Source organism: Leptonotus elevatus, chromosome 1, assembly GCF_054856555.1.
Source record: "Leptonotus elevatus isolate MCC_2025b chromosome 1, RoL_Lele_1.0, whole genome shotgun sequence".
Classification (NCBI taxonomy): domain Eukaryota; kingdom Metazoa; phylum Chordata; class Actinopteri; order Syngnathiformes; family Syngnathidae; genus Leptonotus; species Leptonotus elevatus.
Window position 1 is genome coordinate 30,425,288 of NC_141239.1, and position 23,609 is coordinate 30,448,896.

The following is a 23,609-nucleotide window of genomic DNA, read 5'->3' on the forward strand; positions in this document are numbered from 1 at the left end:
TTGTCTTCAATAAATATGAAACACAAGATATAACCAGTAGCCACCTAAATTTCAGTTGCTTATAAAGAGTTTTTCAATGGTAAATATATTCTGTTAAATCACATGGTATTTGTCAGAGTCTTATCTGAGTTTGAATTTAAAAATTCATGTTAAATTTAACACCGTTTTTTTAAAATATTTTTTTTTACTTTTTCTAATGGTAAAAAACGTCAATATTGTGTAAAACAATATTCAACATTTTAAATTGAAATTAACTATAAGCTCTAATTGATGTGTTTTTTTATGATCAGAAAATTCAGTGTAAAATTCATTGGTCAAAATCAGATGAGACAGTAAATTTTAAGTTTTATTTTGAATTTAAGATGCTGGATAATATTTACATGTACGGGCCAAAAGTTTGAACACACAGCTCATTCAATGTGTTTGCTTTATTCTCATTACTATTCACATTGTAGATTCTCACTGAAGGCATCAAAACTAAGAATCAACACATGTAGAGTTACAGTATGTACTTAACACAAAAAAAAAAGGTGAAATAATTTGAAAACATATTTTAGATTCTAGTTTCTTCAAAATAGCCATGATTTGCTCTGATTACTGTTTTGCACACTCTGGGAACTCCTTCAATACTGTTGCAAAGCATTTCAGTTGACTATAAGCTTTTTTTTCCTATAGTAAAAAGCTTCTCGTAAGAAGTATCAGTTGACAAATGTAAACGTCCATGGCTGTGAATTAATTAATATGACTTTTGACATTAACCCGCCATCACCACCTTCCATCACATCATTATCAACCCAACCAACCATCATCGTGATCGGCATCCACCCGCCATCCCAGCAAGCGTCTCCCTTTGCTGACCTGCTAACAAATTAGCACAAATCTCCCCCACATACGTCACTTATGCTAATGTGTGTGCACGTGCGCGCCTCGTGCACGCCCGCCGCGACACAATAACAAATGTGCTGCGCTGTCGTGTGCACGATTTGACAACGCGGGCGGCGGTGATTTATGGCCCCGCGTTTGCGGCGGCGGCTGCAGTTGTAATCAGTCCCGAGGCGTGGCCGTCCCGCAGGAAGTCATCCGCCCGCCACTTCCTGTCCCCTGCGGAAAAACAAACAAACCCAAAGGGAAAGCGATAGGACTGTAGGGGTCGGCATGAACCTGTGACCTGAATTCTCTGTGAGTTTGAAAATGAACGGTCACTGCATTATTAAACGGCACCCGAGCGGCGTGCGGGACCCAGATGGGCGGCCGCTAATAGAAAAGAGTCGGGCAGCTTCATTTTTCACAGAGTTGTGCGGCGCCCCGACAATGAGCTCCTTAATTCCTTCCGCACTCTGGCAAATGAACACTCTCCCGCCGTCACCACGCCCCGCCGCCGCCGTCTTACTTGATTGGCCGGCCGGCGGCATGTCGAGGGAAGAAAAAGGATGTTTAATAATGCAGCGGGCGTATCTTCGCTCTCAAAATGCTGCGAATTTGGGTGCTCAGTCAAATGTTCAACTGATTAGCAAGCCTCCCTCTGCTTACGTATGAGCCCGAACCTCCACCATCACAGTCCTCCCTCGTCATATTGCGGACATTATCATGGATTTTTAAATCGTACTTATCCAATTTTACAGTATGTTGCAGATTTTTGGCTATGATGTGTATATTTATTCTCCCACACGGACTGTAGACTCAATTAGCAATAAGCGTGATCCAGGAGGCAAGAGTGCGTAAAAGGCAGAATGACCACATTTTGGGATCATTTCACTCAAGTGCGATGTGTTGACTGAAAGCGAAACTGACATCCGCATGTCTCCACTAAACTAAGCATCATTAGCTTCTTTGAAATGTCCAGCCGCTGGTGCACTTTCAAACACTTTATTGAGCAAACACTAACAAAATGTACATGCCAAAACTGATGCCAAGGCACTTAACATGCAAACATTCACATTCACTGACTCCCACGTCACTCACCGGGCCAGGATCCACCTTTCAAAGCTACGCACAGTCAATAAAATCACAGATACTCCAGTCTAGAACATGAGGATGGCGACCTCCAAGTAAGTAAAAAAAAATGTGTATGCATAAAGTTTTCAAATAAAACAAATCTCTACTTTGCATATTTGGGTGGGGTTCTAGAACATCCCTCGAATAAACAAAAGATTTCTTCTTCTTTACTCGCTATGGGTAGAATGATTCACAAAATACACAGTTTGGTTTAGGTCACAGTTTTGTGTTCAGGAATTTGGGTTTGTTCCGGTATACGTTGAATGTTCGGAAAAGGAATTATGTCGTGTAACGTCTTTCAGCAACGCAAACTATACCAGCGCAGCATTCTCTTGTTTTCCATCCATTGGGGATGGACACCCATCATCTTCACCCACCTCTGATTTATGGCCCCATGCTCATTACCTGCGATTGAAGTTAGCCCGTGTCTGAGCCACGCCAAATGTTGAATAGCACCCCCTGGTGTCCGTAACGATGAACTTTTCTTGTCTTCTTGCGTTTTGTTTACAGGGTGGATACGCAGCGTACAGATTTGCCCAGCCCGCCACCACTGCTGCTTACAGCGACAGGTGAGCGCCACCACCTTCTTTCTGGTTAATGAGCATGTAGCGGTTAGCTGAGCCAACGTAGCAATCGGAGTAAAAAGTACCTTGTTCAATAAGCTGCATAAAGGCCAGTGATATTCAAGGTGATATTTTCAAACCACTACACGTTTGAAACCTTAATTCTTGTTTGAATCTGTAAACAAGATTGAAACCCTCATTGTAAAGTCTGAGGCAGGGGTCAGCAACCTTTACTGTCGAAAAGAGACATTTTAGGCCAAATAAATAACAAAAAAGCTGCAAACGCTTTGAACATTATGATGAACGAAACAGTGTGTTAGTGTTCGTCTACTGCACTGAGGGCCCAAGAGCTAATTAAAGCTGCACCGTAACAGAAAATATGCAGCATCCAATACTTTGAGATTCGTTTTCTTCTACCTAATTTTTTTGTGCGTGTAGTTTTTCATACATTTTTAGACTCTTTCTGTCAAATTTCTGACATTCTTGGCAATTTTATGAGCATACTGTATTATGGTCATTTTCTGCCTCTCTTTTTTGGACCCTTTATGGTTATTTTTTTACATCTGTTTCTGGCTTTTTGCTATCAATTTTGACATTTTTGGCAATTTTGTGGACATTTTATGGTAATTTTTGGGATTTTTTCTTTTGGTTTTGGGCATTTTAGAGTTACTTTTTTCAAATCGATTTTCAGACTTTTTTAGGCAATTTCGTGTAAATTATATGGTCATTTTCTGCTTTTGTTCTTCCTTTTTATGGTCACTTTTTTGACATGCTTAGGGATTTAAAAAAATAAGTTTTTGGACAATTTTTTAAATATTTAATTATTCATATTTTATTATTTTTATCTAAATTAATTTCTATATTAATTTCTACTAATTTTTTTAGAGATCCACAGGGAGCCACAGGAATGGGACTTAAGAGCCACATGTGGCCCCAGAGCTGCAGGTTGCGGACCCCTGGTATAAGAGCTTTATTTTGATTCAAGTCTCGTTTAGCTTGTTTAGGAATTTAGCAGATTGTTGGGCATAGACTTTAGACTAAGTCAACCCAGGTCTAAGTGTGCACCAAACCCTCTGCATCTTTGTATCAATCCTTTAATTGAGCACAATGTTGTTATCATCATCATCTTTATTATATTTATTAAAACACCCGCCTGGGCCGTGGCGCAGCTACGGGCAAGTTGAAAGACAAACCAGAAAAAATTGGAGATGTGTGAGATTCCATATTCTCGTGTCAGAGGCGGGAGACGATTCGGCTGACTCCAACGGATGAATGCAATCAATGTCAACTTGCTCTCTGGACTTCTGGCATTCGAGTTAAAAAAAAAAAAAGGAGAAAAAAGTAACCTTGCAGGACCTGAGCTGATGTTCATGAAGGCTCAAGTTATGAATGCGCTGTGTGAACGATTGCCAGAGCGTGTTTGCTGATAAGGAGTGTGCGTGCGTGTGTACGGGTGTCTGCACCTGAGAGGATGAAGATCATATCCGCACTGTCAACATTTATCAGGCGGGGAAGCCGAAATCACAAATTGGACAAGAGTGTAGCTGCTGCTTTTTTTCCTCGTTCAGTTTTCTTGAGACTTTTTCCCGCGGATTTTATGTCATCGTTACGGAGAACGCGATTTAGTTTGTTTTATTTTGTTTGATTGGCGTCCTGTGGGAAAGCAGCTAGAAATGTAAATGACCACAAAGTGTCCAACCTAAGTGGGAGTCCGCTTAGTCGATGAAAAAAAAACATGTTGATAATTTTTCTTCCATAGAGGAAAAACAAATGACGGAGCACCGTAACACTTGTTTTCTGTGGGATTCACTTTTCCTTCTTATTCTCCTCCTCCTTTGCATAAATTGCTCTTTTTCATTCTGTGTTAGGTTTCAAGGCTCCACATAGGGTATACTGTAATCCTTTTTATTTTTATTTTTGAACCACAAAAACATGGTGTGATTGTCAATGAAGTAGCTGAATGTCACGAAGCATCTTGTGCTTCTTACAGGATTTTGCAAGGAATTCACTCACTACAACTTCTACTGTAATCCATCTTCTGCTAATATTCTTTTACATTCAGACTCATTTATCCTTTCTGACTTGTTTCTTCTTCTTCTGGACGGAGTCAAATTATTCCAAGTCTCACATTTCAACAATTCAATGAATTCGGCAACATTTCCGTTAAGCTTTTCAACATTCGTTCCCTCCACTTCTTCAACGGGTGCTGTTGCACCGAATCTTCGGTGATTTACTCACAGAATCCATCAAAAGTAACGCGGAGGGATGAAGTGAGGAGTTTTTCTCCTCGCGGGGGTCCGCTGACATCGTGTTGGACCCCCCGCCGGCTGTCACTCACTCCTGCGAGATACAGTCGAGCGTGAGAGAGCTGAGGGGCTCGGGTTCCATCTGACGATAAGGGTAGCCGAGAGAGAGCATGTGGCGCTCCGCCTGATAGCCTCGCTGACTCGCTGACCTTCACTCCCGACGTTCTTAAAGTGCCGGCTCCGCGTTTAATTCGTCTCCTTGAAGATGACTTCCTCTGTTTTGTTTTGCTTGATTTGCTGCCCTCGCTCCTCGGCCGTCTTATCTTCGCGCCACAGACCGGGTGGAGGAAACACGGGAAGTAAATAAATAAATACGCATCTTGTCCCGCCTGCTGGGGAAATCGCAAGGATTAGTTCCGAACCGGCGATGATGAAAAGCCAGGCGAGGTACGTACGGTGTGCCCCTCCGGGCGTGACCGTGTTCTCTCACGCTCGTCTTTTGTCTACCCTCACTAGTGCGATTACGGCATATTTCATCCCGTCTTTGTGCAGCCTAATGGGGATGAAGTGGTCGCCTTCCACACATTAAAGAGTAAATTGAAAGACATATGATTGATAGTGGCCAATAAGTTTTGTTTGAGTCAGGGGAGAAATTGCATGGAGCAGGTCAGAATGCAGTAGCCCAGCTCTTCCGTCTCGCACGGCTGCTGCAGTTACACGACTGTAAACAAGCCAGCTCGCTATCACAAACATACAATTGTTGACCGTCACTGTGCAAATTCTCCTGCAACCACATGCTGCTTCACCAAGCCATTACTATCTGACTTCACGTAGCAGCCTGTTCCCTTTATGTCAGTAGTTGTCACATCTAAACTAATCATTCAGCAGAATAGCGGTGACAAACATACAATTGTCCACAGTTGCTGTGTCAAACACAACCTTGAGCCACACGCTGCTTCACCAAGACGTTACCTAATCGCATGTAGCAGCCTGTTCTGCTACATTTTCATTTCAGACGCTGCAGTCGCACTTTGATTAATCATGAACAAATGATGGCAAAACATTGTTGACCATCACCATGCAAAGTAATCTGGAGCCACATGCTGCTTCACCAAGACAACATGTAGAAAGAAGCCCGCTGTGGCAAATGTTCATGCATCTGCCACATTTGATGATTATTCCACCTGGTGCTGACAAAATTCAATTGTTGATAGTTGCTTTGCAAATTAACCTTGAGCCACATGCTGCTTCATTAGACTTTCTCTTATCGCATAAAGCATCCGGTACTGGTAAATTGCCGTAAAGGCAGCTACTGTCACACTTGAACTCATCATTTAACTGCGTGCTGATGACAAACTTCCACTTGTTGACATGTTGCGTCATCACGCCTTAACTACTTCTTCCGGTCTCTCTTGCAGCTACGGCAGAGTCTATGCAACGGCCGACCCCTACCACCACACGATCGGCCCCGCAGCCACGTACAGTGTGGGAACCATGGTAAGCTCCTCAAGACCGCCGACGTACCCCCAAACACTCTGCACGCCTTTGTGTGTCTCTGCATCACACACGCACACATGTACTGTACAAGCACATGTACACACATAGAGACATACAGACTAAGGCATGGGCCGATTATCGGTTTGATGGTTTGTCGTGGTTTTAAAAAGTCACGGTTTCAATAAGCGCTAATACTGGCTGTCACCAGTAATGAGCTCTTCTTTTCTTTTTTGAGGGGACGTCTAAGCAGGGCACAATATGATTGATATGGTTGAGTCAACGAGCCACCTCTTTAAAGTCTCTCCTTCTCATTGTGTAACGGAGAAGGGGGAGGAGGGTGGGAGCAAGACTGCAAACACAGATGCTTTTCTGCTCTAAATAATGTGCTTTGACCTACAAAAAAAAAAACGGAATGTGTCAGTGAGTACTTGTTAGCCCTTAGTACAACATGAGTAGCCCAAAGGGTCTGTTCTAAAAATAGCTTAGCAGTGATGGGACACTGTGACTTACTAAGACAGAAGAAGAAGAATGTTAACATTTTTTTATTTAAACATAAAGCTGCTAAATGTAGAAATGTGGCCAAAAATATATTTTCAATAGCCTTTTTAATATGACTATTTATGACTCAAATGTCTTCTTAATTAGCAGATTAACACCTTCCTACTAGCCTTAATAGTTTTGAGACTGGATTAGGGTTCAAATTCCCCGCCCTCTGTCTGCGGATGTGACGTCATGCATGCATTGTGTATGTGCAGAAGGGAGTGTGCAGTTTCAGTTTTGGCCACAGGTGGCAGTAGCGATTCGAAATTAAATGTCCTGCATTGAGCAGTTTTAACATGATACACATATATTCTGTATGAAATACTCAATAGTTTGTTTAAAAATAAAATAGATTGTGTTCAATGGGGGGGAGGAGGATTATGTTTTTATTAGGACATTTTAGAGCTGTCATTTTAATGATATTTTTGCTTACGGTTATTATCATACCATCAAAATCTAATATCAGCCTGTGCCTACAGACACACAAGCAATACATACACACAAACACAGTTTTGCACACACACACACACACACACACCAATAAAGACCCATGGGGTGTTTATTGGTACGAGCGGTACCAAACTCCATTGGTCCTTTTGCCTTTTTGCTCTTTGAATGTGGCGTGTTGAGCAAAACTGGAGCGTTAATGTCTGTTTTTAGCTAGCGTTTGCAGCTATCTTGAAACATCAAAGATGAAAAAGAAAAAAAAAACGGAAATGTTCCCTACATTTGAAAAAGTGGCAACTTTCTCTTTTTGGTTGTGCGCGGGATGGCGAGCTCATCAAACGTGCGCCCAGGGACGAAAAAAGAAGAAGCCAAAAAGGTGGGGTGGGGGGTGTTTGTTTTTTTTGTCTGTGATCGGCGGCATCCGGCATGCATGCATGCATCACTCCCAACGTGAAAAAGCATAGGGTTCCCCCGGTGCAGCTGCTAGCTAAAAGCTTTCATTAATTACGACATCTTTTTTCTCTTCATTGACTTAATTAAAAATGTGCCGCTTATATGCTTCCTCCCCCCTTTTTGCTTCAAATTTCCTTCCATGACGCTTTAATCCCCACTAAAAATATCCACGCGAGTGTGTGCGTCTATGCGAGTGGATAGCATGTGCATGTGTTTCACGATAACCAAGCCTTGAGTTTTAATTACACGTAACGAATGACAACTTTTACATGTAAAATCTTCTATAATAAGAAAAATAAATCATAATACAATAATAATAATAATACTAATAATAATACTAATAATAATACTAATAATAATAATAATGAAGAGTTAATTTGAGGTTGGAAAAAAAAATTGCATGAAAGTTTCACACGGCAAAATGAGCCTTTGAAGACATTGGCTTTGGATTCCTAATTACGGCAGGACTGTCTGTGCGTTTGTGTGTGCGTATATATATATGTGTGTGTGTGTCCTAGATAATGTGAGCCTGACTCAGGGCTGAGGTCCCGCGGCGCTCCTGGAAGATTCCCCCCCCCAAACCCAATCCCCCACCCCAGCATGAAAGGCGTCCACCATTAAAACAGTGTCTCTCTCTTCTTCCTCCTCCGAAAAGAATGATAGAAAGAGAAGGAAGAAAATGAAAGAACTCAATAGAAAGAGAAAGATGAACCAAGCCGAAGAAGAAAGAAAGAAGAAGAATGATAGATAGATAGATAGATAGAAAAAAGAGAAGGAAACAGAATGAGAGAATAAGAAAAAGTGAAAGGAGAGCGAGTGAGAGAGCGAGAAAGAGAGAGAGAGAGAAAGAGAAGGGTGTTTAGGAAAAGTTTGTGTGAAAGATAGAACGATAAAGAACAGAAAGAAAGACACAAACAGAAAAAGAGAGAAAAAACAGAAAGTGAAAATAAGAAAGAGTGAGAAATACAAAAACAAATGTGAAAGAAAAAAGAAATTGAAAGAATGATAGCACCAAAAAAGCGGAAGAAAGAATGTAAGAGAACGAAAGAGAAACAAAAAGAAATGTACAAAAAAAAAACAGATGACGATAATTGAGTGGAGCTATAGGTAGAAAAAAATACCCCCCCCCCCCACCTACTTAATTTGCCGTTGTTGAAGCAAGTCTCATGTGATTTACTCAAGTCTCGCGCGACTTCAGCGCCGAAATTTCACAAATATTTGCGTTTTTCCTCCTCCGTCGTTTCCGGCAGTTTGTGCGTGGCGCTCGCCATCTTTGTCAAGTGACATCACTGGAAGGAAATTTGAGGACAAAAGCAGTCGTAACAATTGAAAAATAAAGAAGTCAACACAAATTGCGAGTGCTGACGTGAATGCTGATTGGTCCTTTTTCATCTTTGATGTTGCAGGCTAGCCTTTACAGAGGAGGGTACAGTCGCTTCACGCCCTACTAATACCACCAAAGAACACAAACACCCCAACAAAAAAAAACAAAAAAAAGAAAGAACTCTTGAAAAAAATGCCCCACAAATCAAGAAGTCCCCCTCATGAGGAGACAAATCTTAACGAGCAGCTCCTCCTCCGCCAGCCGACTTTTCTACCGCCACCTTTTTCACACACTCTCGTCTCCTTCATTCTTTTTGTCACAGGTTTTGTTTCTCTGTTTTTTTGTTGTTGATGATGTTTGTTGAAATGATGGAATTGTCGTGTTGGCATCGTAGCGTGTATATATTGTAAATGCCGGACATTCTTCTGCCTAAAAAAGTATATTCAAACTACGATTTATTATGGTATGACAAGTAATAAAGTGGGCTAACTCCATTTTTGCCATTTGTGATTCAAAGTTTGATGGCAGCAATGAGGTCTTCTTCTCGACAATGGATTTGGGGAATTCGATTTTAGCGTTACAATACAAGAATTTGGGACTTGGACCGTACTGTTCTATTCATGTTGGATCATATTGCTCTCACTTTTATCCACAAATGAGGTAGTGTCATCATATTTTAGCTTCAAACGTTGTTTGTCTGAAAGGGGAAAAAATTAGTGCGGTAGTGGTCCAAGTCCAAACAATTGTTGTCTTCTGCCAGTCTCCAGAACTACCAGATTGGTACACTCGTACAGCACTAGTAGGAAATCTCAATGTCCCATCGCTGGTGAACGGGCTGCTCATGAGGTCCTTGTTGTTGACCCCATGGGTCCATTTCACAAAGCAGGTTCAACAAACTCTGCGACTAACCCTGAACAGCGATTTGACCTACCCCGAGATAGAAAACTCTGCATTTTCGGTTCCAGGACGGCTGATTTGAGCTCGTTTGAACAACGCAGAGTCGGTGAAAACCTGGAGTTACCGCCACACTAAAAAGGCCGCATCAATGGAGCCCCGAGTAGACGAGTCACCATGGCCACATTACCCCTCTCAACTGGAAATCTTAATGTGATCATATGGCGAAAAAAAAATGCAACGCCGCAGCGGCTCCCCGTAGAGGGAGGCGGCGTGGGAAAACGTTGCTGCTCGGGTGTCGGGTCAATTCATAAATTTAAATGTAGTCCTTTGCAATCACAATAATATTGCAGAGGAAACCCTGTTGTATGGTAGCTCAGTGATGTATTTTATTTAAGCGCAATCCTGCGGGGGGAAAGGAGAAAAGGAAATATGAAAAACTTAAGATGAAATTCAAATGGGTTTAAGACAAAAATAGCGCAACCCAATATATGCTGGGATGTGAGCGCATATGACTACGGCTGGTAATGTTGCAAACGTAAGGACGGATTAAGTTGTGTATGTCGATGTGAAAAGGTACCGTTTAAAAAGATAAATGTCAGGAAATGCCAGAACATCTATGCGCGGCCCGATAACCACCTCACAGCGAATATTGAATTCCCTGCGCAGTAATGCTGCCTGCACACTCTAAAAAGAGAATTGTTGAACCAATTTAAGATTACAAATTGAATTGTTGACCAATTTCATAAAATGGCTTCAATTGGTAACACACAATTAAATTAACTTAATTCAAATGAATATATTAAGTTAAATGAACTCATAATGAATTAAACTTAATATATTCACTTTGGATTAATTTAATTCAATTGTGTGTTACCAGCAATTTTATTAAGTTGGTCAACAATTCAATTTGTTAATCCAAAATGAATATATTAATTTGAATGGACTCCTAACTAATTAAACTTAAATTAATTTAATTAAATCGTGTGTTACCAATTGAAGCAATTTTATTAAGTCAACCATTCAATTTGTAATCTTAATTTGGTCCAACAATTCTCTTTTTAGAGTGCACCCTCATCAACGGGATCATTTGTCAAAAGGACATGCTATATTTTTAATATAGGCCTATTGACTGTTTTTTGGGGGGAATAACAGAGCGATGTTACGCCAAAACTCGCCATCTGACTGAATGAATGAGGAAATCCAATGTCATGTGTGGATGAATGGAGGCGGGGACAGAGAACCTCGAGGTTCATTGCGATAAACCTGCTACCGACCAGGTTAGGTTCATAGACTCTGTTACTACGGTAACTGACCGAGAGTTTGAGTTACCTCTTTTTATGAAACAGGCTCGAGTTACCTCTTTTTCTCTGTTTTCAGTTACCTCCCTTTCTGAAAGGGAAAACACAGAGCCTCCTGCATTTCAGGCTTAACAGACTCAGGGTTCTCACTAAACCTGCTTTGTGAAATGGACCCCTGCTCCAACGCTTCCTTTCTAGGATTGTGTCGGTGTAATGTTTCATTCATGTTCATCTTTGCAAACGGGAGTTGACCCAGTGTTGCGCTGATGAACGATGGAAAGTGCCGAGTGCAATAAAGGACCGCCCTCTGCGGGTCAAGTCTTGAAATGACAAACATGCAATTAGCCCACTCTCGTTGTCAGTGGCTCAAATAGACGCATGTTAGATACATGTTGATATCTGAGCAGTGTCCCATCTTAAAGTTTTGTATTTATTCCAAAATATAACATGCAAAAAGCTACAATGTACTGCAATGTAGCAGCAATTGTACATAAGCATATTTAAATGTACGCACACGTATGTTTTCTGTATGTATTCCTATATGATGTGTGTTTACAGTACGTATGAGGAGAACATAGTTTTAATTTAAAGGTTAAAACATATTTTGTTACCTCATTCATATGATGTGGTCAGTTTGTGACAAAGTAACTTGATGTGTGTTAGAATAAAACAGTTAAAAGGGTTGCTTGTAGGTGTTTAAACAACTTTTTGTCAATTTGTTTTTCTGAACAAATTGTTGTAAATTGATGATTTTGCTGCTAATCAACAGGATTCGCATACATGCATCCATATATATTTTTTCCCCACTCGTCAACACGGTTTGTGTCTGTACCTTTTTTTTCTTCTTTTTTTTTTACGTCCTCTACTTTGCGGAAATTCACCTATCGCGGGTGGGCGTGGAACGTAACACCCGCGAAAATTGAGGGAACACTGTATATTGAAATTAATTCACAAAAAAAATACAACCTGTCAAAAAAGCACTGTGCATCAGGTATAGCTTTTAGCATCCGTCTAAGCTTGGTTTGACATGAATCCCGCATTTGCGTAGCAGGCTTGGGGATGCTCAGCAGCAGATGTTGGCGGCGGCGGACGCTGATTGAAGGCGTCACGTCGTCTCCAGGTGGACAGTTCGAGTGGGCGGAACCTCAACACTACAAAGCGGCGGCGAACTTCCGGGCTTGATTTATTTACCGACGGGAGGCGCGCGGGGACGGCTCGCTGTCGCCGCTGATTAGCCTGCATCTATGCTGACGACGGTCCCGGGGTGCCACGTGCCAGACTTTTCACTTCGCGAGCACAAAAAGTTGCAAAGTGGGCCGGCGTCATGACACGCGCAAAAAATCTGTGATGGGAAGTCTCATGGGGGGAGGGGCAAGCCGCTGCAAAGGGGCTCCTCGCCAAGCAAAACTACCAAAAGTATTTTCAACACTCAACGTCGCCGCATGCAACTGTTCTCTTATCTGACTTTTTTTTTCTTCTGAAAAAATATAGACTTTTCCACACAACAAATTGTAAAGAATTTCTTATTGTTATCCAAATAAAATATGTAGAAAAAGTTTAACTGGAAGAATTTTTATAACATTTGAAAAATTAAAGAAAATAAAAAATAACAGAAATATTTATAAAATCGAAAACTCCAAAGTAGTTTTTAAAATCTAAAAATATGGATTAAAAAAAATTCTCAATCACTTTTTTTCTATATAAAATTTCAAATTTGAAAATTATTTTTTTCACTGGCAAAAATATTTAAAACATTTCATCTCTAAAACAGTTTTGTCAAAATAATGTTAGAAAAAGATGCCTTTCACTTTCAACTAAACTATCTTACAAAAATTCTCAAAAACAAAAACTTGTTTTCTCAGCTTTAAAAAAATCACAAAATAATAACTTTTTCTCCCAAATTTAAAACTAATTCTCAAACTATGCAAATGTATTTCTCAAAAATATTTTCAAAATATGTCCCTCCCATTAGCAATCTAAAAACAATAAATATTTCTTTGCCGACGTTACGGTGGAGACGTTACGGTGGAGACGTTGCGGTGGAGACGTTGCGGTGGAGACGTTGCGGTGGAGACGTTGCGGTGGAGACGTTGCGGTGGATGCCTTCGGGGTGTCGCTAGAGTGGAGATTCCTCTGGATTTTATGACCAGTTCAGGACGTCGTTTTTCGTTTCAGGAACTAGAAACAAAGTTGTGAGAGTTGGCTCATCACCATGGCAATTATTTAGTGTCAATTTGCAATGGTGTCGGCCGTAAACTCGCCAAAACGCAACAGCCTTGTACTTAGCAAACACTGTTTTGTTTTGTTTTGTTTTGTTTTCCCTCTCGTCACACATATCCACACAATCGTGGTCTCCCGGGCAGGAAGTCGATTTGCGCCGCCTGCGCTTACAAGCACAGTTGCCTTCACGGAAACTATCCGCGGGCGGGAGAAGAAAAGAAAACTGAGTACGCCATCGAAACGGACCAATCACGAGTGATGTTACGACCCGCCATCTACGGCGTTCAAGATTGGTGTGCGAGCGACGCCGTACTTGACTTTAATGACTGGCGTCGATCACGTGATGTACGCCGGTCATTAACGCAAGAGCAAACGCAGAAGTATAAACCAGGCTTTAGTCAACAAACCGCCACTTTGGAGTGTCCCAGGACAAAAGGAGTTTCTTTGTCTTCGATGAGGTTGCAAAACTTAGCAACCGGCCGATGGTCACTACGTATGTTAAGGGCACAGACCCTTCACCGAGAGAAGTGTTGCAGATGGTGCGTGTTCACTATGGGCAAAATGACTTTGAAGAGGTCAGATGGGATCGGGTCTAACGCACATGTTGTGGTCTTCGAGGCAGCTACCAAAGAGCCAAAGCTTCAGATGAGATCAGTTCAAACTGATGGACAAGGATACGAGGCCTGATCTGTCATATTGCTGGAGAGCTGCTGGTTAATAATTTCTTGTCTAGTTAGACCTGAGGAAAAACTGAAGAAAATCATCAGCGGCATAAGGCAAATTAGGAACCGGAGTGGACCGAGTACGTTTGGTCACACTATCAAACAGAACCCCATGATTATTCTTATTGGAGTCAATCAAATTAGAGAAGTATGCAGCCCTGTTGATAGAAAGTGCACGTTTCTAACGTTTAAAACCTTGAGTCTAATTTTGTAGCTCGCCACTTGTTCTCAAGTTGGCGACAAGAAGAGTTTTAATAAGTGAATGTGTTCAGAAAACCAGGGCACAGTACCTTTACTCATTTTAAGAGGGGCAAGAAGCGATGGAGTCACGTTTACCCCCGGTTAGCTAAAATATAACGAAAACTGTGGGGATTCGGCTTTGAGCGTACGCTCGACGGATACATTGAAAAACGTACAAAACACACAAAAGTGACACAGGGACTTGCAGGATGGATGAGAGGCCGCCATTGACACCTTTTGTAAAAACAAGGTCCGAAGTGTTGCCATGTGAATGAGTAGCACCGTTGACATGTTGGATAACATCAAGAATGAAAAGAAAATCTAAATTCCATTGCTTTGGAATCAGTGATATCATTAATATGGCATTTAGATCACCCACCAGGACTATTTTGTCATATTTGATCAGAGCAATCGATAGAAAACTCAAAGAACTCGGAGAGAAAAACAGGATTATGTCGAGGAGGTGGAGGTCTATAAATTACCAATGCCAAGACATGTTGGTGGGTTTCAATAACCATGGGCAGGTATTCAAAAGATGTGAAGGCACCTAATGAACATACCGTCTGCAGGGCTGAATTTCTACTATCGCCACACGTCAACTTTATGCTTCATGTTTCAAGCGCGATTAAATTAAAGACAAATAAAAATGTAACATTGTTACTCAAAACACCTTTGTATATATTCACAGACGTGTCAGTAGTCTCCCTTCCAAGCACTCTCTCCCGCCCGCGCTTTTGATGACGTATGAATCGGATGTGTGCTGATGAGAGTTCACAGTGCAGACGCATCGCATACATATCCGATTTATATCCACATACAAAAGAGGCCCAGGTCAGATACTTTTGAAAAAATCGGAATTGTACCGTTCACTCTGCATGAAAAAAATCAAATACTTCGGAATTGAGCCGCAGTGTGAACGCAGCCCAAATGATTGCAACGCCGCTACACGTTTTGACTTGCCTAGCAGAGAATAAGATGCTGTAGTCAGGGGGAGACACGCATGTAAATACCATGAAATAAAAGCTGCAATTCTCAACTTTTGTCTTATATTCATCTTTTGATCTGAGACCCAATTGTCTTCAATATACAACAAAAACAAAATAATTGACCTTGCAATACTTTTGGAAACAAACCTGCGTGCGTGTGTGTGTGTGTGGGAAAGCTGACGGACTTCCCTAAGAAGAGTTGAATTCAGATTTTTTTTCTTGTGTGTGTTGTCTGCAGTAAATACGAAACGTCGGGAAGAGGAAGCAGCGCTCAGCACAGTTGGACATCGCAGACGAGAGGAGGCGGAGCAACTTTTGCGTAAAGACGGGAGGGAGACGTACAAAACGGTGGCGGCATCAACGGCCGCCTCCCCCAGCCACCACGGACCGACGTCTTTTTTGGGGCGGCCGCCCGGCCAGGAAGAAAGACAGAAAGAAAAGCGTTCGGATGAGAGGCGTCCCGTTATTATAAAACATTTTATTTTTCTATACTTTTGTCACGTGTGTGTATAAAGGCGTATAAATATATATATGTACAAATATGTCTTTTTATGTTTTGCGGGGAATTCAGAACCGACGGCCGGATGCGGCGGAGGAGGGAGAACCCGTGCCTCCTCTTCTCTTCCTCCTCCACCTCCTTTACTTTTTTCCTCCCTCCCCGCGGACGCTGTCGTGATGTCACTTCCTGCCGGCAGCAACCCCACCCCCCTCCCTTTGGTTTACAGCGCCCCACCCCCACCCCAATGGCGGCTGAGCTTCCACCTGCGGCCGAGGACAGGAAAGTCGGTCGTCGGCAAGTCGGGCGGTTGGTGGCGAACGTCGGGATTTCCCGGAGGACATCTCGAGCGACGGCGTCCATCCGACGAGGGCTCAAATGAGGCCGAGACCACGTCCAAACGTACGCACTTTGCCAAAAAACAAAAGCTCATTTTGACATAGTTCCTAAACATGCAAACATCGTTTTTTGTTTTGCCTTAAAAATTGAAAGGTCCGCTTCCATTTGTTACTTTTTTCCTAAAATATAGGCCTTTTATTCGGGTGGGACTTTTTCACAAAATAAATTCTACTTTATTCTCATTATAACCTAAAAAAAACAAAAAAAAAACGTTTTATTTGTGAAATATTACTTTATTTTATTTTGGCAAGGAATGAATCTTCTCAAATGTTTAAAAAAAAATTGAAAAAATTCATCTTTTCTTGAAAAAAAGATCTTAAAAAAGGTAAGGTTTTTTCTCATGTTTTTTTCCCCTGAAATAGGACATATCATAAAGCTTTTATTTTGCAAAGTACAGTTTTTTTGTCTGTTGAACTGCAACTCTATTACAAAATTTCATGATTTAATTTATGCAAAATTATGACTTTTTTTATTGAAAGAAACTTTTTAGAGAGAATTTGAGAAAATTCTCATTCTTCTTGAAAAATGTTTTAAAATTTCTTGAAAGAAAACAAAGAGTTTTCTTGTATTTTTTTTTCTTGAAAAAATTGACTCACACCTTAAAAAATATGACAAATCTCGAATCTCTTTAAAAAAAAATATTTGTAGAAAATAATGACTATCTTGAAAATACAAAAAAGTAAGTTGTGACTTAATTCATGGTTGTTTACAACATTTTTCCCTGGGAAAGATAGCACTTTTTTTTCTCAGAAAATATATAACATTTTTACCATTTTTCCTAAAAAAATAAAATAAATAATATTTAAATAAAAATAAAAATGAAGGTGAAGATATGCAAGTTTCCCAAGTGTACATCTTATTATTTCTTGGAAAAAACAATAACTGTTTTTTATCCTCCAAGTACATATTAATTTTGTTTTCTGTGCGGCCCCTGTACTCCTTATGTGTGGGTTTTTTTTTTTTTTTTTTTTTGTGGTTTGTAAAACTAGCGGACGCGTACGTGTGGACGTGGCCCCCGCCAGTACCAATTTGCGTACTTGTGTTTGTGTTTTTCGTTTTGTGGAGGACGAACTTTGCCAATTTCTATGAGGAGTGGCTGTCAAACGTGTGGAAACAGGAGAATGTCGGTTGCGTTCTTTGAATGTACTCTTTCTTCTCTGCGTGGATTCTTTTTGCTGTACATAAATATATAGACATATCTATTATATGGGCTGTGCTGATGTCAGGGAGTAGAGGGGGCGGCCACACGAGCCCCCCTTTAGATTTCAGTCCTTGCCACACCCCACCCACCCCCACCCCCCACCACAACCTCCGCAGTCCCCCTCCACTAAATATGCTCCTGATATTTACTGTAACATGTGATCATGTGTTATATGATTGAACGTGTGATGGTGATTGTGTGCCCCCCGCCCCCTCTCGAGTTTCCCCTACACACGCACACACCGCCGCCCCCGCCTCCCTCAACACAATCATTGACTTCGCCTCCTTCTGGAATTAAATCCGTCCAATTTCTGGCTTCTCCCGGCCGTCCTTTGTGGGATTTGAACGCGCGGCCTCTGAGCTCTTTGATCACAAGCCAACAGGAGGAAGCGTTCGCTAATGCTAGTCCACGGGCGTTTTACAGTGTGGGTTGGGGGGGTCGAGTGGAGAGGGAGGGGGAGGGGGGGGCAGAGTAGAGATAACCAGCTAAGGGCGGACTCACACTCACACTAGGCTGTTCCAACCACACTACAGGCCACTTGAAGCCCAAAGCCAACAACCTTCCTTGGTAATTATTCATCATAGTAAACACCTTGCACAGTAGAAATCAATGCTAAAACTGCTACAAATAATCCACAAGTGAAGAAAAAAAATGACCCACATCTTTCTAAAACGTGCAATGTACATATTGTGATTAATCCAATACTACAATCCTGCACAATGGAAAATTAACAGAAGGAAACAAATAATCCACACACGCTCGGTTAAACATGCAATGTACGTCAGAATTCAGTTGGTGGTTTCTCCCGACAGGTATACCTGGTGAGCACCCTTGTGCACAATAGAAATAGTGAAATCAAATAGAAATAATCCACAGAATTAAAAAGAAAAAGGTCTCTGTGTTATGCTTTGTGATGCATGTACGCACATGTTGTATGCAATCATGTCTCCAGTTATATATGATACAGCAATTACAAACATGAGCAATGACATTGATCCCCTCGACATTTGTTCATGATAATTTATGCCATGGCTTGACAGTTATTCATGATAAACGTCACTTTGCAAAATAGAAATCATCACATAAACACAATGGCTAGAAATTGTCCACAGTCAGATAAATCCACGGCACGCTTTGTCACATGCAATTTTTGTTGTTGTTAATGCGCTTATTCCTTTCACCATTTATCTGAGATCATCTCAATTGACATGCACAATAGAAAGGCCACACAACTAGGAATAATCCACTTTAAAAAAAAATAATTGGTGCATGCCACACGCATCCACGTACACACTTTTTGATTGATGCGATTAATTGACAGATTAAAGATATGTTTTCAGCACATAAGCGTGTTCATGATACCTTGCACAATAGAAATCACCAAAGACAAATAGGAACAATTCATAGTCAGAAAATAATCAGACAATGATCCAATGCATATGTCATGTCACAATTGATGTAACCGCTCCTTCTCGTCAGTTATTTATAACAACCACCTTGCACAATAGAAATAAACAAATAGAAATAATACCCAAAGTGAATGAATGAATGACCTAGTGTGAGTATCCTGTATAGATATCTTCAAGAGGCTTGTGGCCGCGAGCTCAACTCCCATTCAGGAAAATCTTCCGTCATTCCACTCGATTGATTTCCTTTGGTCAAACAAATCAGGGCTCCTTCCCCATTTGACGCTTCCTGTAAAGTACAAAGACTCCCTGTGTGGCGACCAATCGAAAGACGGACGGAGCAGGCAGAGATGAACAACCGCCACTGTCGTGCGCATCCTCCGCCAATGATCTATGCACTACCCTCAACCACCACACGATGTCACTCACGCGCACACGTTAGCAAGACTGTTAGCAATTGATACAAAATGTACCTTTGTTGTTTTTGTTTTACAAAAAAAGACCAAATGACAACTCTTGATCGAATCTAAAAAAAACACACATGAAAATCTGCATTTGGGAGGCGAGCCAAGTTGTTTGCGTAGCAGATGTATTAGATACAAAAAAAATGTGTACTTAAGTGTTTAAATGTCTGTGCTTTTACAGAGACGTAAGTGATTATTATTATTATTATGCAGTACAACTGTTTATAAACATGCCGTTTAAGGCAGCGAATCTAGAGTCTGTTTTTAATGGTTAGCCTTTGATTGGCGTAGTAGAGGAGATTTCTAAATAAAGCCGTGTAACCGATGCATGGCTTCACACTGTTGGATATTTTTCATTTCAGGCGGTAAAGCAGCTTTAAGAATTTTTTGAACCACTTGAAACCACACTTGGAATCCAAATCTTAGCCATTAGCATAGCATAGATGTATATCGTCAGTATTATCACGACAACATCTACTGTAAATGTAGTTTTATGGCAGAAAATCTTTTCATCTGTTTTGATTCATCATTCTTTGACGGGTATACAGTATTTTCATTTCAGGCGGTAAAGCAGCTTTAATTATTTTCCTACCACTTCCATGTTAGCCATTAGCATAGCATAGCTGTATATTTGTCAGTATTGTCACGAAAAGCATTGAGATGTACTTTTTATGGCAGAAAATCTATTAGCGATAGTCTGTTTCCATTGTGCAGCTTTTAATGAATGTATATATACGTAGTAGAAGCGAACTGATGTAGGCTTTCTTGTTGTATATATATTTATTTGAAGGTGGTAAAGCAGCTTTAATTCCTTTTTTTTTCACCAATTCCGTAGCCTCTTAAAATCTCAAATCCAAATGTTAGCTATTAGTATAGCATAGACTTAGATTTTCACATCTGCTGTAAAAGTCAGTATTGTGTACCACTTACTAAAAGTGTCTAGATTTACCTTTTTAATGACATGAAAAAAATCTATAGCATTTGATTGATATAAATGTGAAATTCTTCTTCTTCTTAGTCTTCTTGCTTTTGTATATAGTTTATTTGTAATCTTTTTTTTCATACCAATTCCGTAACCGCCTAAGCCCTGAAATACAAATCTTAATCATTAGCATATTTTCACATCAGCAGAACCCATCAGTATTGTTTTATTTATTACTCTGAAAAACTATTTCATGGCAGAAAATCCATTATGAATCGTCTGCCATCATTGTATAGTCTTTGACTGCTTAAAAAAAAAAAAAAAGGTGAACTGATGCTGGCTTTTTACTGTTGGTGCTTACAACAGATGTTATATACTATATAATTATTGTTTTGTTTTTAACAATTCCGTAGCTTCCTAAGCCCTAGAATCCAAATCGTAAACATTAGTATACCTTGGCTGTATATTTCTACATCTGCCAGTAAAGTTTTATCCTGTGTCCCATTCACTAAACCGAGACGCACCGTAGTCGTCTCTCATTGGTTAGCCTTTGACTGGTATTGATGGGAAAATCATCTTCCAGGCCTTAAGAGGGTAAAACTCCACTTCCCTTGACGCTTTGCGGCATCCCAGCTGTTTGTTTACATGGTAACGGTTGTAAAAAAAAACAAAGACGACGACGACTGGTCTTCCACTTCTTCTTCTGTAGCCACGCGAGCAAGCTTGCGACGTTTGACGCGCACAGCGACAAGCCGGCGGTTGTTTATCTCCGCTCCACCAGGTGGCACCCCACCAGATTCCCGGTCCGGAACATAAGTGGGTCCCACTTCATGAACTGACCTCCACCCAGCACCCCCAAACCACTGCCCAGTATGTGTGCAACCCAATGACCCCACTCCCCGCCCCTTTTGTACTCCTGCTGTTCTGTACATAATAAGCCCCATGCCCCACCTCATCCTAAAACAACAACAAAAAACCTTCCTCGTCCAAAAAATGTGTATTTTGTTCAAAAAACAGCAAATTTATTTATAAGGATTTTTAAGGACTTTATCGCTTTCTGCGTTTTGTAAATGTTTAAGGTAAAAAAAAAAAAAGTTTTAAAAATGTTAAATGGCTATATTGAAAGGTTGAAAAAATGTCTCCTCTTTCCTTCCTTCCCCTGTACTATTTCTTGTGTTTTGTTTCTTTATCTTTCTGTATGCTTCTCTTTCCGTGCTTCAGATGAAGAGTTATATTTATTATGACATTAACATTATTATAATTATGAGTAATTATTAATATCATCATCATTCATTATGACCATAAATAAACTTGTCTACTTCAAGGTGGCGCTTTATTGGTAGTTTGTGTGGCTAACATGTTTGCTTTAGCATGTTAGCAGTTAGCATGTCATGCCTGAAAATGCAGCCCTTTTAGCAAGCCTGTATATTCTGGTTAAAACGTACAAAAAAAGGGGGGGGGGTGGGGGGGCTTAGAAAAGTTAGAATGGGAATCAGCCCCCAGCACAAGTTTCTCCAATTGAAACAAAATTTAGTGGCCATGCCAATCATGACAAGACACACGAAAAAGTGAAACAGGAAGTCGTCGATTTTGCTTTAAAGCAGTCATTTTGGGCAGAACTACAAGCACCCTAAGGTGGTCCATCCAGGAGCTTTTTGCCTTTGGATGTCACGCCCTGCGGCTTCTCAAGGTGGAGGACGGCAATCATTTCCACAAAGTGGCAAACAGGCAGCAAAAGAGAAAATCACAAATGTAAATACAGGAAAAGAAAAGAGATCCTCCTGTGTGTTGACTCGCTGCCTCGGCAAAGCAAACAAAAAGACGGAAGGTCGCGTCCGAATGTCAACATGACGTCCCCAGGCTTACGCAGGGAACAGACAAAAACATTGGACGTCATTTTTGGATTAACAAAACAAAACCAATCGTAGTGACTTCACTAGATTATAATTGTGTAAGAGAAGCATCAACTCCACCACTAATCAGTTGTGTGAACCACTTCACCAACTATGACGTCGTGGTTAGGTGAGATGTTTCAAAATCTCACACGCACACAGTGCTGCCGCCAGCGGTGTGAACGACGACACTATCAATGACAGTGGGTCAAGTTTCAGTCTTGAAATCTCACATTAGGACGATTAAGATGATGTGAAGATCATAGAAATGTCATTGTCTTAAAATTACAGGGTCGTCTTTCTCTCCCAAATCTGACTGCGTTATGGTCCAGAATGTGAGCTACTACACTATCACTGACAAAGCGATCTTCTGTTCAATTAATGGGACGACACGAGTGCCATTGTCAAAAAAAGTTACGAAAATGAAGTGATGCTTTTGTCACTGTGATGGTTATCGATCGCACGGTGGTTGCGTGGAAGTCAAACATGGGAAACACTACACTATCACTGAACTTAAGAGTTAGCTGTTTTAAATGCTGCGTTCAAATCATTAGCATCTAAAAGGCCAGGAAATCAAAGTGTCGCTTTGTTACCCTGTACAGTTACCAAACCCCTGCTTTTATTATTATATTTATATTGAGACAATTAGATAATGGTGCCATCGTCCGAAGATTTGTACTGTTCCATGGCTCCCTCGTACCACTATCGATAATATCAGATGTCAGTCCTGTCAACAACTACACTGGTAATGACATAGTGTGTCAGATGTTTCGAAATTGCGCCTTCAGAAAGATAATGAAAGCACCATTGTCTCAAAAATTGTCATCTTTGTCCCAGGTACATTTGTCAAACCCATACTCACTGCAATGAAGCCAGCCATGTAAACCACACTACAAAACGACACTATCGCTAACCTCGTGGTTCAGATGTCTAGCAATCTATTCAGATCGTTAGTCCTAAGTGACGTTTAAAAAGCCAGGGAATCAAAGTGGCGTTTTTGTACACTGTACTGTTCAGCAACGGTGGGTCATATTCAGATAAAGAGATGATGTCAGCACTATCTTTGGTCACCTTATACAGTTATCCATCTCATACTGACTGGCCTGAAGTCAGCTATATAAACCGCTACGCTATCAATGGTCCCACCAATAAGATTATTAGTTGCCTATGCTAACATTTTAAAAAGCCGTAAAACCACGGTGTCACCTTCATGCCCTGTTTGGTTAGCATTAGCTGTGTGAACTATTACATTATCAACAACTGTGCATGTTTCAATCTCGGAATCCTGCATTTAAATAGAAGTAGTAGATGTAGTGAGACGACATTAGAACCATCTTCTTAATAACACCGTCCGTCATACAGTTCATACGCTGGCTTCAATTGTCAGTCGTGTAAACCACT

At 40.8% G+C, this 23,609-nt stretch overlaps 1 protein-coding gene across 6 annotated transcripts in view; it reads left to right on the plus strand.

Annotated features, from left to right (window-relative positions):
- Positions 1-21,640, plus strand: part of LOC147181617 (RNA binding protein fox-1 homolog 3-like) — a 486,306-nt gene extending 464,666 nt beyond the window's left edge. For 4 of the 6 annotated variants that reach the window (XM_086090602.1, XM_086090576.1, XM_086090609.1 and 1 more), the window contains 3 exons: positions 2,506-2,564; positions 6,223-6,301; positions 9,148-10,738. In XM_086090602.1, coding sequence (XP_085946728.1) covers positions 2,506-2,564; positions 6,223-6,301; positions 9,148-9,192 — 183 coding nt within the window. In that variant the 3' untranslated portion in view covers positions 9,193-10,738. Of the gene's footprint in view, positions 1-2,505; positions 2,565-6,222; positions 6,302-9,147; positions 10,739-15,666 lie in introns of those variants that run through there. The other 2 variants (XM_086090584.1, XM_086090593.1) reach the window with 2 other exon arrangements.
- Positions 21,641-23,609: the final 1,969 nt, after the last annotated feature.